At 35.2% G+C, this 12,670-nt stretch overlaps 1 protein-coding gene across 1 annotated transcript in view; it reads right to left on the bottom strand.

The window, feature by feature from the left end:
• Positions 1–3,378: 3,378 nt before the first annotated feature.
• The window catches only part of LOC114345178 (chitin deacetylase 1), a 97,200-nt gene continuing 87,908 nt past the window's right edge, over positions 3,379–12,670 (bottom strand). Inside the window, exon 8 of the mRNA XM_028296002.2 lies at positions 3,379–3,728. Within this exon, the coding sequence (XP_028151803.2) occupies positions 3,659–3,728 (70 nt within the window). The 3' untranslated portion in view covers positions 3,379–3,658. The remainder of the gene's footprint in view (positions 3,729–12,670) is intronic.

The raw sequence follows: 12,670 nt of genomic DNA, 5'->3' as shown, positions 1-12,670 counted from the left end.
TTACCTCGGTGGTAGGAGGGTTGTGACAACGGTAGCGGTCTTTGATTTGGTTGATTTTCTCAGAAAACATTACAGTTTAATAAATTTTGGTAATTATTTTAAAAACAGAAAGAATAGCACTAAATTATTCCATATCAATCATACCTGAGGAATGTTTTTTGACCGAGATATGGCCCATAAGGTAAAATTTGTCACCACTCTCCTAGGTCTCCCCTAGTACTCAACGGTTTTAGTGTTAGTTGTGACACATGTTTTTTTCAGAACTTCCCAACGCTTTGTAAAACCAGAAAAAAAGTGTATAGTTCTTTTATAATACAAAAAAGTTTGTTGTTTCTGTAGAAGAAGACGCTGCGTCATTTATGACTAAGGTGGCATGCGCAGGGCACGTAAAACGCCTTCGGATATTTTTCAAATATTCTGTTTTGCACACCCTTTCTTATTCCTTTCATATTAACCTCGATATCATAACCTTGTCCTCTGAGCCGTTTTAAATCAAGAACTATTTTTTCCAAATTTGTCAAAATAAGTTCTGTTAAACCTTCACCAGTTAAATATTTTCGGCTGACACTTGGTCCTATATATACTTTTAATTATTGAATGGCTCAATTTGTATTTTGATTTTACTGATTATGCCGCCCCCTTATGATGCCGCCTGATGCGGCTACCTCACCGCATCATAGCACCGCACGGCCCTGACAGCATGAAAGAGTTCAGTTGAGCTACATCCAAACCATTCTCTGAGATTTCTCAGCCAGGACATTTTTCTCCTACCTATGCTGCGCCTTCCTTGAATCTTTCCCTGCATAAATAATTTTAGTAGTTCATATCTGTTACTGTTACCACGTGTTATATGACCTAAGTATTGAAGTTTCTTTATTTTGATGGAATTCAGTATCTCCCTGCTGTTCTGTATTCTCCTTAGTACTTCTTCATTAGTTATTCTGTCTATCCAGGAGATTCTCAGCATTCTTCGATACGTCCACATCTCAAATGCTTCCAATCTATTGAGGCATTGTTTATTGAGAGTCCATGTCTCCACACCATACAAAAGAACAGAAAATACATAACATTTTAGTACTCGCTTTCTAAGATTTAGGCTGAGGTCTCTACTACACAATATTTGTTTCATATTAGTGAATGCACCTCTAGCCTTTTCTATTATAATTCGGATTTCTTTGGTATAATCGTTTGTTTCACAAATGTTCGTCCCTAAATATTTATAATTCTGAACTCATTCTATCGTCTTATTATTTACGTGTAGATTGATGTTTCTAATATTTTTCTTTGATATAACCATGAAATTCGTTTTCGTTATGTTTAGTGACAGACCAAATTCTTCACTTGTTGCAACAAACTTATTTAAAATTCTTTGTAGATCTGTAATAGTTTCTGCTATAAGTATTGTGTCATCGGCGTATCTAATTTCACATATGGGTAGGCCATTTATTTTTATGCCTGCTACTTCATCTTCTAATGATTTTTTGAATATTTCTTCTGAGTATGCATTAAACAGTGATGGCGACAAGACAAGAATTTACATATTAATAATGTAAACTCTTAATTCGTAAATATGAATAGCCTGAGTTAAACTGATTATTGACCATTAACAGTGACCGCTGTACATAAATATAAACATAAACTGACATTGAAAAATCACGAGAATGTGGATATTAATACATCTAAAAAGCAGTACCTAACGAGAAGAAGGATGATTGTATTTTAATTGCTTCACAAACGTTAGTGTTGTTCAGTATGGCGTGATTGCAAATATATAGTATTTCTTCTCATCTGTATAATTATTTTACAGACCTAGCCTTTTAGTCTGCGTTTTTTAACTCTGTGTTTGTTTCCTGGGCTCCTGTTGATGCTCTACACATAATATTAACACTGTCCGGTGGTTTTGTATTCGTACATATGTCTGAGTTTCATCCATTGTGGCTTTAATGAATCTAATTAGATTGTGTGAATTGTCGATTCAGCTAATATTTAAGATTTTCCTGTTACCTTTAAAATATTATATGGCTGCGACTTATCTTAGTTGATATTCAGCACAACAAATTTTGTAGTCTGGAATGTTTCCTTTCCTTGGAGGTCTTATTGTAATGCACAATCTATTCCTTGATTGCGATTATAGATGTCTATAGGTTTTAGCTAACCATTGTATCGACATCATTTAAGTAACTTTTCGGGAGACCTGACGATGACCAGCACAGTTTAGTGTGCGAAACCGCTCGTCCAAGGTCCAATAAATTGATTGTGAGTAAGTCTTTTATTTATTTATTTCTACCTATCTATTAGCCTTGCGACATCCAATATTGGACATAGGCCTCCCCTTCGCTCCTCCATCTTTCTCTATCCTGAGCCATGTGCATCTATTTTGAGGCTGCTTGGTGTTTTAGGTCATCTATCCATCTCATCTGTGGTCTTCCTATCTTTCGTTTATATGTCCATGGTCTCCACTCTGTAATAATTTTATTCCATCTTTTGTCTTTTTGTCTAATCGTATGACCGGCGAATTTCCATTTTAGTTTAGCTGTTTGACGAGTACTTTTGTGATATGGCTTACCCAGGAATTCTTTTTTTCTATCTGACAGTCTTACGTTGATCATTTGTCTTTCCATTGCTCTTTGTGTTTTCGCAATTCTGTCCATATTCGCTTTTGTGAACGTCCATGTTTGACATCCATATGTAAGGACCGGAAGAATACATTGGTCGTAGATTTTCGTTTTTAGATATTGAGGGTATTTTTTATTCTTCAATATGAAGCTGAGCTTACCAAACGAGGCCCACGCTAACTTCGTTCGTCTATTTATTTCTGGTGTTTGGTTGTCTCTATTCAATTTTATTATTTGTCCCAAGTATATGTATTCATTCACTTCCTCTATTTGGTTTTGTTTAACTACGATTCTTAACTCATCTTCTTTATTTGTTATCACTTTTGTTTTGCTGTAATTCATATTTAATCCAACTTTACTGGCTTCGTGGTCTAGTTGTTGTATCATTATTTGTAGTTGTTCCTTGTCTGTAGCGATAATGACGATATCGTCAGCGTAGCTTAGGTGATTTAAGTATTGGCCGTTAATGATGATTCCATATTCTTCCCATTGTAATCTCTTGAAAATGTCTTCTAGAGATTGGTTGAAGAGCTTCGGCGAAATCGTATCTCCCTGTCTAACGCCCCTTTTGATAGGTATGGGGTGTGTGTTCTGTTCAAGTTGGATCGTTGTTGTGGCCTTACTGTATATATTAGAGATTAGTTCTGTATACCTGTAATCTACTCTGCTATTGTGTAGCAGAGTAGATTAATTTATTTCTTTAACCTTGTTAAAAATAGAAATATTTTTAATGCTTAAATGGTCAACGAAAAATAAAAAACAGTTTTTATAGTTTAATACATTATATTAGGTATACTATATACATAATCGTAATAAATAATTTACATCTCATTTTGTTTTTCAACTGAACAATTGCACTTGTAACTAAGTTTCTACATCGGAATTAGTAATGACAGTCATTGGGCACAAAATGTAGTTAAACCATTTTGTTGATTCATAAACCAAATAATATGTAACGTTAATGTATACCGTCAGAAGTGATGAACTATTTACTATAGATTTAACATAAATTACATCAGTCTATTACATAAAAATGGCTTCTGTCAATCAAGTCCAAATTCATTCCTTATCCAGGGGTACTTTTGTGGACATTCAGAGCATGTTTGAAGATGCCTAAAAAGAAAATATTTTAATTATTATTGACTATATTTTAATTGTCATATCTAATAGGTGGTTACATTTATTTATTCATATATTATACATTGTTTTTAATAGACCCATAGGCAGTGGTTCATTTGGCAATGAGCAGAAACGTTTCAAATCGTTTGGAGCGTTATGCCAAACTACAAACTTACTGAAGTAGCTCCAAAAAATATACCAACGAACAGGTTTGAAATATTTATAAACCTAATAATTTTCAACAAGTTGAATTGTAAAGATGTTGCGTACGAAAGGAGGCGTTCTCTTTTTGAAAAGTTCTACCAAGGAGATGCTGAAACACAAGACACTTTTCCAATAGGGCTTTTAAATATTTGCAGTGTTCAAAGAAGACGACATGGTTTGCATGAGAATGAGCAAGACAGCCGATGTCAAGCAATAATATGCTTTTCACTTTTCAATGACACTTGATGTTAATGATTAAATATTGTGCCTGATTGTCGAGAAGAAAAAGTTGGGTGAAACTTGTTATATTGGTTAACGTAACAGACATGCTGCTCCAATGTTTTCTGAATCTGGTCGTTGGAAATCTGATCTTCCCAAGGAATGTTGGTAATTACTCAAGAGCTAAATCCACAAAGAGTACATTAGCCCTGATTTGGGCATTCACAAATTCAAAGCATTTTTGTAAATGCATCCCGATTCGTCTTCTATAAGTTTTAAAGGTCTGCGTTTCTTAAGGATTTTCTAGTCAACACGAGTTGATACGTGTAGTATATGTGACAAAATTCATTGTCATCTCCGGACGGCTGATAGGGCTAAAGTGTTGTTAAAGCAAGATATCATCACGACTGTAAGAAAGCAGATCTGAACGAACATGGTATCAACATAAATGGAGAGAAGCTCAGTCATTTGAGATTAGCAGATGAGATCGTCCTTATAGCCGATCATATGGACGAGGCAACAATAATGTTGAATAAATTATATTACGCTTCCTTACTGAACAGCACATTAAAATTGTTGACGGCAGTCATAAAAGATAAAATGGAGGAAAAAGCGAAAATGGCAGATGAACAACAAGGCTTCCGGAAGAACCGCAGCACAATAGATGCAACTTTTATTATCAGGCAAATAGTAGAAAAGTCTATTGAATATGGAAAATCAGCATACATGTGCTTTGTAGATTTAAAAAGTGCTTTTGACAGGGTGAGGCGAAATGATATCTTAAATTTAATACAAGCTGAACAAATAGACCACCAGATAATAAGGCTAATTAATGAAATTAACAAGAACAACAAGACCAGAGTTATAATGTCAACAGGAGAAACAGAATGCATAGAACTAAAAGTAGGAATCCGCCAAGGAGACTCGCTCAGCCCGTTGTTATTCAATATGGTGATGAATCAAATAATTCACGAAGTAAGAAAACGACATGGATACCACATGGGAGCGCATAAAATCACGATACTATGCTATGCCGATGATGCAGTACTAATTGCTGATAACGAGGATGACCTACAAAGGCAGCTCCACACTTTCAATATCACAGCAAATAAACTTAATATGAGAATATCAGTAGAAAAAACTAAATGTATAGTGATAAGCAAAGAGCCGCGTAGATGCAAGTTAGAGATAGACGGCAAAATTGTAGAACAAGTAATGAAATTCAATTACCTAGGAGTAGAGATCACTAGTGACAGGAATATAAGAACAGAGACCACAACACCAGCAACAAAAGCGGCAAGAGTAAGTGGTTGCCTCCGAGAAACCATATGGAGAAACAAATATCTGACCACGGAAAGCAAAATAAAAGTATACAAGACAACAGTAAGACCTATCCTAACATATGCAGCGGAGACAAGGACCGATACAAGAAAGACGAAACAACAAATCAACAATATCGAAATGAAAGTATTAAGATCAATAGCGGGCATATCATTAAGAGACAGACAAAGCAACAGAAGTATACGAGAACGATGCAAAATTCAAAATATTAACAGGTGGATAAAAACAAGAAAGAAAAACTGGAACGAACATGTAAACCGAATGGAACCAAATAGATTAGCGAACATCTGTAAAAACAACAAGCCGTATAGCAGAAGACCCGTTGGAAGGCCGCCGAAAAGGTGGAAAGACAATATACAGTCAACAACAACTGAAACAAAATAAGAGGCAGACAAACAGGAGTAATCCTAGTCGCGCGAAGAAGAAGAAGCTTCCTTAGAAGTCGGACTAAAGATTAACATGAACAAGACACAAATAATGACTAATCTGGTGCTAAATCGTAATATTGTTGTTGATGGAAGGGATATTAAGCAGACTACATCTTATAAGTACTTGGGACATGAAATTCAGTTGGACAGAGACAACCAGACATGTGAGCTTCCGAAGCTGAGAGACCGAATCCAAAACGAAGAAGTAGGTCGTAAAACAAAAACAACAGACGCTGTCGAAAGAATCGCGTCGTTAAAGTGGATCTGGGCAGGACACGTCGCCACATTATCAGACAACCGATAGACAAAACAAAACGTATTGTCGATTGGAGGCCACGACCAAAAACACTACGGACATCAGTACTGGAAACTGGATGTAAGCCGCACAACACAGAGTCAGAAGGAAAAAGCTTATAACTTGTCACCTAAAACAGATGCCGATAGTTTCTAATCTGAACGATCGGAGCTCCAAGAGCGGTGTGATAAGCAGTGCAGCGAGCTCTGCGTACTATTGGAATACCAGACTTTTCTCATCTTTTTTCGTCAAGAGATTCTCATCCAGTAAGTCATGCCCGCATCAATAGAATGGTTGCGACATTTCTACTGGCATAAATCTCTAGATTTTGTGTAGGACTACAATGCTTGTTTTTTTATTTATGCCTCAACCTCAAAGGGTCATTGGCGCAATACAATTAAAAGGTTTACAATTTATTTAGTACATTCATTATAAGGCAGTTGATGGAAAAATACAGGAGTAAAGAAACAAACGCTCATATGGTATTCATTGATCTTGAGAAAGCATATAATAGAGTTCCTCGAGAGATTCTGTGGTGGGCACTCAACAAGAAAGGAGTCCCTGGTGAATATGTAAAGATTGTGAGGGATATGTATGAGGGAGTAACGACTAGTGTTAGGACAGATGTGGGAGAGACTGATAAATTTCATGTGAAAGTAGGATTGCACCAGGCTCTGGTGCTTAGTCCGTATTTATTCTCATTAGTTTTGGACCAGATAACAGCGAAACTACAGGGTAACATTCCATGGTGCTTAATGTATGCTGATGATGTCGTGTTAGTAGGAAATAGTGAAAGAGACTTAGAACAAAAACTGGAACAGTGGAGACAAGCTCTGGAGTAAAAAGGTTTAAAACTTAGTAGGACAAAAACAGAGTATTTGGAATGTTCATTTAAAGATGGAGCTACTACAAATAAAATGGTATCTTTGGATGGTGAAATGATTGTGAAAAGCAATAGTTTTAAGTACCTAGGATCGGTATTACAGAGTAATGGAGAAATAGATGGAGATGCATGCAGTAGAATTAGGGCTGGATGGATGAAGTGGAAAGAAGCGAGTGGTATGTTGTGTGACAGAAAAATTCCAATGAAGCTGAAGGGAAAATTCTATAAAACAGCCATAAGACCGGTTATGATGTACGGAACTGAATGTTGGGCAGTGAAAAAGAAAGAGGAACAACGAATGCATGTGGCGGAAATGAGAATACTTAAATGGATGAGTAGAGTGACAAAGAAGGATAAAATTAGAAATGAGTATATTAGGGGAAGTCTAGGTGTGGCACCAATTGATGCCAAAATGAGAGAGCATAGGTTAAGATGGTTTGGTCATGTTCAACGTCGAGGCGTTAATCACCCAATACGAAGAATAGCTGAAGTGCAGATTCCTGGAAGGAGTTGGAGAGGAAGACCAAAGAAGACCTGGGGGGAGGCGATAAGGCAGGACATGTTGGTAAAGGGGATTCACATTGATATGACCCAAGATAGAATTGTGTGGAGAAATGCAACTAGGGAAGCCGAACCCGCATAGGGATAAGGCAAAGAGAATTACATTTATAGAATACAAGTATGATGTCAAATTGTTCATATCAGTTCCGTCACCTAATATTACTTGTAAGGTGTCTTGTAGTTTATATTGAAGTCTCTCCATGCAATAGAGAGGACACTTCAGTAAAATGTGGCGAACACTTAGCACAATATCACATACGTAGCACTGTGGTTTTACCACAGTATATAGCTTTGTTTTACTTCAATCTCCAGCAGATGTTTATGCGTGATGGCGGTGTGGTCTATTCTCAGACGAGAGAGAATGGTTTGATGTTGAATGTTTTACTTCTCGCAGTTTGGATGTTGATTGATTCCACTTCGTTTTCCAAGCATTGATTACCAAGTTCTTGATTACAGATTTTATATCAATCTAGATGTGGAATGCTTCTGATTTCTTCAGCTTCCGTGCTTAATACTGCTAGTTTTGCCAATGAATCTACTTCTTCATTACCAGCAATTCCGATATGTGATGGAATCCATACACAGTTGACATTGATATTCATAGTTCATAGTTTGCAATTGGTGTAATGCTGATTTAATAAGTAGTAGACTTGGATGAAGAGGATATAGGTCATTTAAGGCAGTTACAGAACTTAGGGAATCCGTAATAATGACAGGATTTTTCATGTTATTTTCTACCACAAAATTTATTGCGTTGAGGATAGCGGTTAACTCGGCAGTATAAATGGAAGTTAATTTCGGGAGTTTAATTATTATTTTAGTTTTATTGAATATTAATGATGCTCCCACTCCCTCCATGCTTTTAGAGGCATCGGTATATATAAGATTATGATTACTGTATGTCTTGAGTTCTTGGAGGGCATATTGATATAGTACTTTGGGATGGTTATCTGTTTTTTTATGTATGGAGAGTTTGGTATTTGTACTTAGTTGGGATAGAGATAGTCCAGGGAGGAACAGTGTTGACAGTTGGTAAAAAATACATATCTGGAAATTTGAATTCAAGTTCATTGAGGTATCTATTGACCCTTTCATAAAAAGGATCGTCAAGCCTAGAATGTCTTGTAAAAATCTTTTTCAAATTCATTTTCGAATTCGGTGTTTGTGTCTGGTTGTATGAATTTAAGTATTTTGTTTCGAAGTCTGGTGCATCTAGCTTTTTTTCTTATTTGGTAAATTTTCGTGTAGTTGACTTCAAAGATTCAATAGGCTTTCGAGATCGTTTGTATAAGTTTTTATTAAGCTTATTGGGTCCATGGTACCATGAACATTTTCCAAAATATCTACGAATATTTCATAAGATATTGAATGTTACTGAAGTCTGAAGTATCGTCATATTATATAAGTCTAGCTGAATTTTTTACATCTTCCATTACTTGAATTGATCTTGTATCTGTGATTGAAGACTTTGGCTTTTTTAATTTTGGAGCTGGAAAGGAGCTATTTTCTGGAGTATTATTTGGGGGAGGGCTTATAATTTCAGAAATAGTTCGTTTATTTGAAGGAGGATCGTGTGATATTTGTTGGGTATCAGTACTTTGTGTAGCATGAGTAGCGGGTAAAACATGAATATTAGGTTTAGTCGATAGTGTAGGAGTAAACGAAGATATAGTTTGCGTTCGGGAAATGTATTCATTGTTTATTTGATCAGTTGAGGTAGTTGGAGCGGTTGAAGCAGTTGGAATGTATTCATTGTTTATTGGATCAGTTGAAGTAGTTGAAGCAGAATTTGGTATTTGAGCTGTTTGGGTTTCCCAAAGAGTTGGACAATTTTCAGCAGAATGTCCCGCATATCTGCAAATAGTACATAAATCTTTATCCATTACAAGAAATATACGGTATGATATCATTTCGTAATTTACAAGTATTGAGTCAGGTATTGATGAGACAGGGGGAGAAATAAAAGTATGCTTTCTGAAACTGTAAATGTGTTTGTAATCAGGATTTGATGTACCAATTTTTAAAAAAATTATTGGAGTTACCAAATTTAATCCCAAATTGGAAAGTTTATTTTCAATAATTGAAGGAGGGATTGAAGGACAAACATTTGATACCAATAAACTTTCATTTGGTGATATTAATCTACGGCCCTGAATTTTTTGGTCCTTTACAGTTATTACTCCCCTTTTCATTTGTAGAAAATTGTTAACTAAAATTTCGCTTGCAAGGTCAATACAAATTCGACCATTTGACATTTTAGAGGAGAAAAGAATATTTTTGGGATGCACTAAATCACCAACTGCAAAAAAATATTCTTTCAACCTTGTATTTTCCAACGCAGGAAAAACTACTGCTTGTGATTTTAACGGGAATTTGGGTAAATTTTTATTTGTGACAGTGGCAAAAGATTGTTTCATAGTTGTATTTGGTAAACTATGCTCCAGTACTTGATCAGGAGCCCCAAGAGGTGAAAAACTATCCATTTTCAATTATTATTGTCATCGACAAATTTTAAAAGTACGGTCCTGTCCCTTTGATACCAGAACTGATAGCAGGTAGGTATAAAAAGTTGTTGCTTTATATCTAAATTTGATTACTGTCTACGTGGATTTAGCGTAAATGTTAATTATTTGGATTAAATAATAATTTGTACTCACAGTTTTTGTACTTGCCGTAAGAACAATCACTTAGATTCACTCTTTACGTAAAACTAGAATTACTTTGTTGCTTTTTAACACTTAAAAACTAGTTTTATTGTGGAGCTTGTTTTTGTACTTGGGGTTAGTCTGTAAATAGATTTGATATAGAAAAACTAATAATATCGTTATTCTAGGAAGTAATATAAACCTTATATTTAACAATGTTTTATTCATCTTTATAAATGACATGCAGTCAAATCATAACAAAAGTCTTTCATTTCTGAAAGCTAAAAATATTTATTTTTCGTTTGACGGATGACGTGGCATGTATTCCAATTCGCTAATATTGGAATATTCTTGTTCTCATGATCATTTTTCAGTGCGTCACAGTTTTTCGATTTCTCTCTAATGCATTAAGTTAGATGAGACGGAAAAAGCGGTAGCTCCGTGATTAAACACAAAAATAATGCATCATTACAATGGTTATATACATAAGATGTCTATTCCTAACCTACCTTTGATTCGTTGATATTTAGAATGCGCGTTTTTTCTAGCCAATCAAATACACGTATTACGAACATTTGACAAAAACTTCGTCCATTTTGGCCATTTTTTAGAAGTGTCAAAGAGTCAAGTGACGGTTATTATTCAGGTCAGTATTTTGTGTACCTGTCATTTTGAAATTTCGAATTCGACTTCACTTGTGTTTCACAACGTCTTTGTGCATTATTTTGTGTTTTGGTTTAGAATTTAGTTCGTTAAAAGTTAGTCATTGGCGTGAGGAGACTAGAGACATTCGATTTGTACCGAAGAGTGTTAAATATCTCATGAGTAGATAGAATAGCCAACGTGGAGGTAATGAGACTTACGCATAAGGAACGAGAACTAACAAATAAGAAGAAAACTGAGATATATGGGACATGTGATGAGAGATGTATATTTAATACTCCAGGTCATTATGCAAGAAAAAGATCCATAGTAAGGAGACGTAACTCATGGCTGAAGAACCTTAGGAACTGGTTTGGATGTAATAACAATGAATTATTTAGAGCCGCTGTTTCAGAAATAAAGATCTCTCTGATGATTGCTAACTTTTGAAGCGGAGACAGCACCTAGAGAAGAAGATAAAAACACAGTTTATGGACAGTTTTGTGTCATTTTTTAATGTTTCCATATTTATAAATTTAATTAGCAATATTGTTTACTTTTTAATTTTATTCCCCTTTATAAAAAATACCTACATGTTAACATATTGTGTAAAAATCAAATCTACTAAATTACTAATTAGTTTAATTCCACAAGCTTTTCACCTATGGCTAAGTACGATTGTGGCATCTGTCAGATTCGTCAATAATTACATGAAATAAGTCTCGACACACCCAATATAGTATATGACGTCATAATTAATGACGCACTGAAAAATGATCATGAGAACAAGAATAGCATAATTTGTATAACAATAAAAACAATGAATACAAAACAAATCACATGGATATGAAGAGAAGAGAAAACGAATTCAAACAAATTCAGCCGGAAAAAACCATATTATGAGTTTGGCCTAAATCATTTTGAATATTTGAAAGTGCTAACATATTTATAATACACTGAAGGGCTGAGGTAGAAATAAACATCGTTAAGAGCACAGGCGCAAAATTTCCTGAGAAAACTAATAAGTATTTTTCAAAAATTTAAACGCAGAATAAAGGATTGCATTATTACCGAGGGCCGAAAGTCTCTAAAAACTTCTGTAATGTTTATTTTCATAATAGGCCTGGATCCCGCGTACCAAAAAAAGTTGATTAATAGCAAGCTGAAAATTTGTTAATAGCTTAACGGTGTCTAGTCGGAAAAACTTTGATGTACGGGAACACTTGAACAGGGGAAGTTTTAATTGTGGAACAGGTTAAAAATTTGGAACGTCAGATTACGAAAACGTCCCATGCATTTTGTCGGACAAAACATCCAATTTATTTGTTACCCTTTCATTAAACTCTCATGTAAAAATCAGACGGCTATTACTAACCAACATGATTCCTGTCATTTGACATGTTCTTCGTGTTTCACTCATTAATATGCCCACTTGGTGATAAACGCCAGTCTGATTTTTGCATGAGAGTTTAATGAAATGGTAACAAATCAATTGGAAGTTCTGTCCGACAAAATTCATGGAATGTTTTTCGTATTCCGACGTTCCAAATTTTTAACCTGTTCCACAATTAAAACTTCCCCTGTTCCAGTGTTCCCATAGATCAAAGTTTGTCCGACTAGACACCGTTAAGCTATTAACAAATTTTCAGCTTGCTATTAATCAACTTTTCTTTGGTACGCGGGATCCAGGTCTATAAGTTACATGGGTGAAAATAAAG

The sequence above is a fragment of the Diabrotica virgifera genome, chromosome 3 (assembly GCF_917563875.1).
Source record: "Diabrotica virgifera virgifera chromosome 3, PGI_DIABVI_V3a".
Lineage (NCBI taxonomy): Eukaryota > Metazoa > Arthropoda > Insecta > Coleoptera > Chrysomelidae > Diabrotica > Diabrotica virgifera.
The sequence above is the reverse complement of the archived record's forward strand: the minus strand, read 5'-3'. Positions and strand labels throughout refer to the sequence as shown.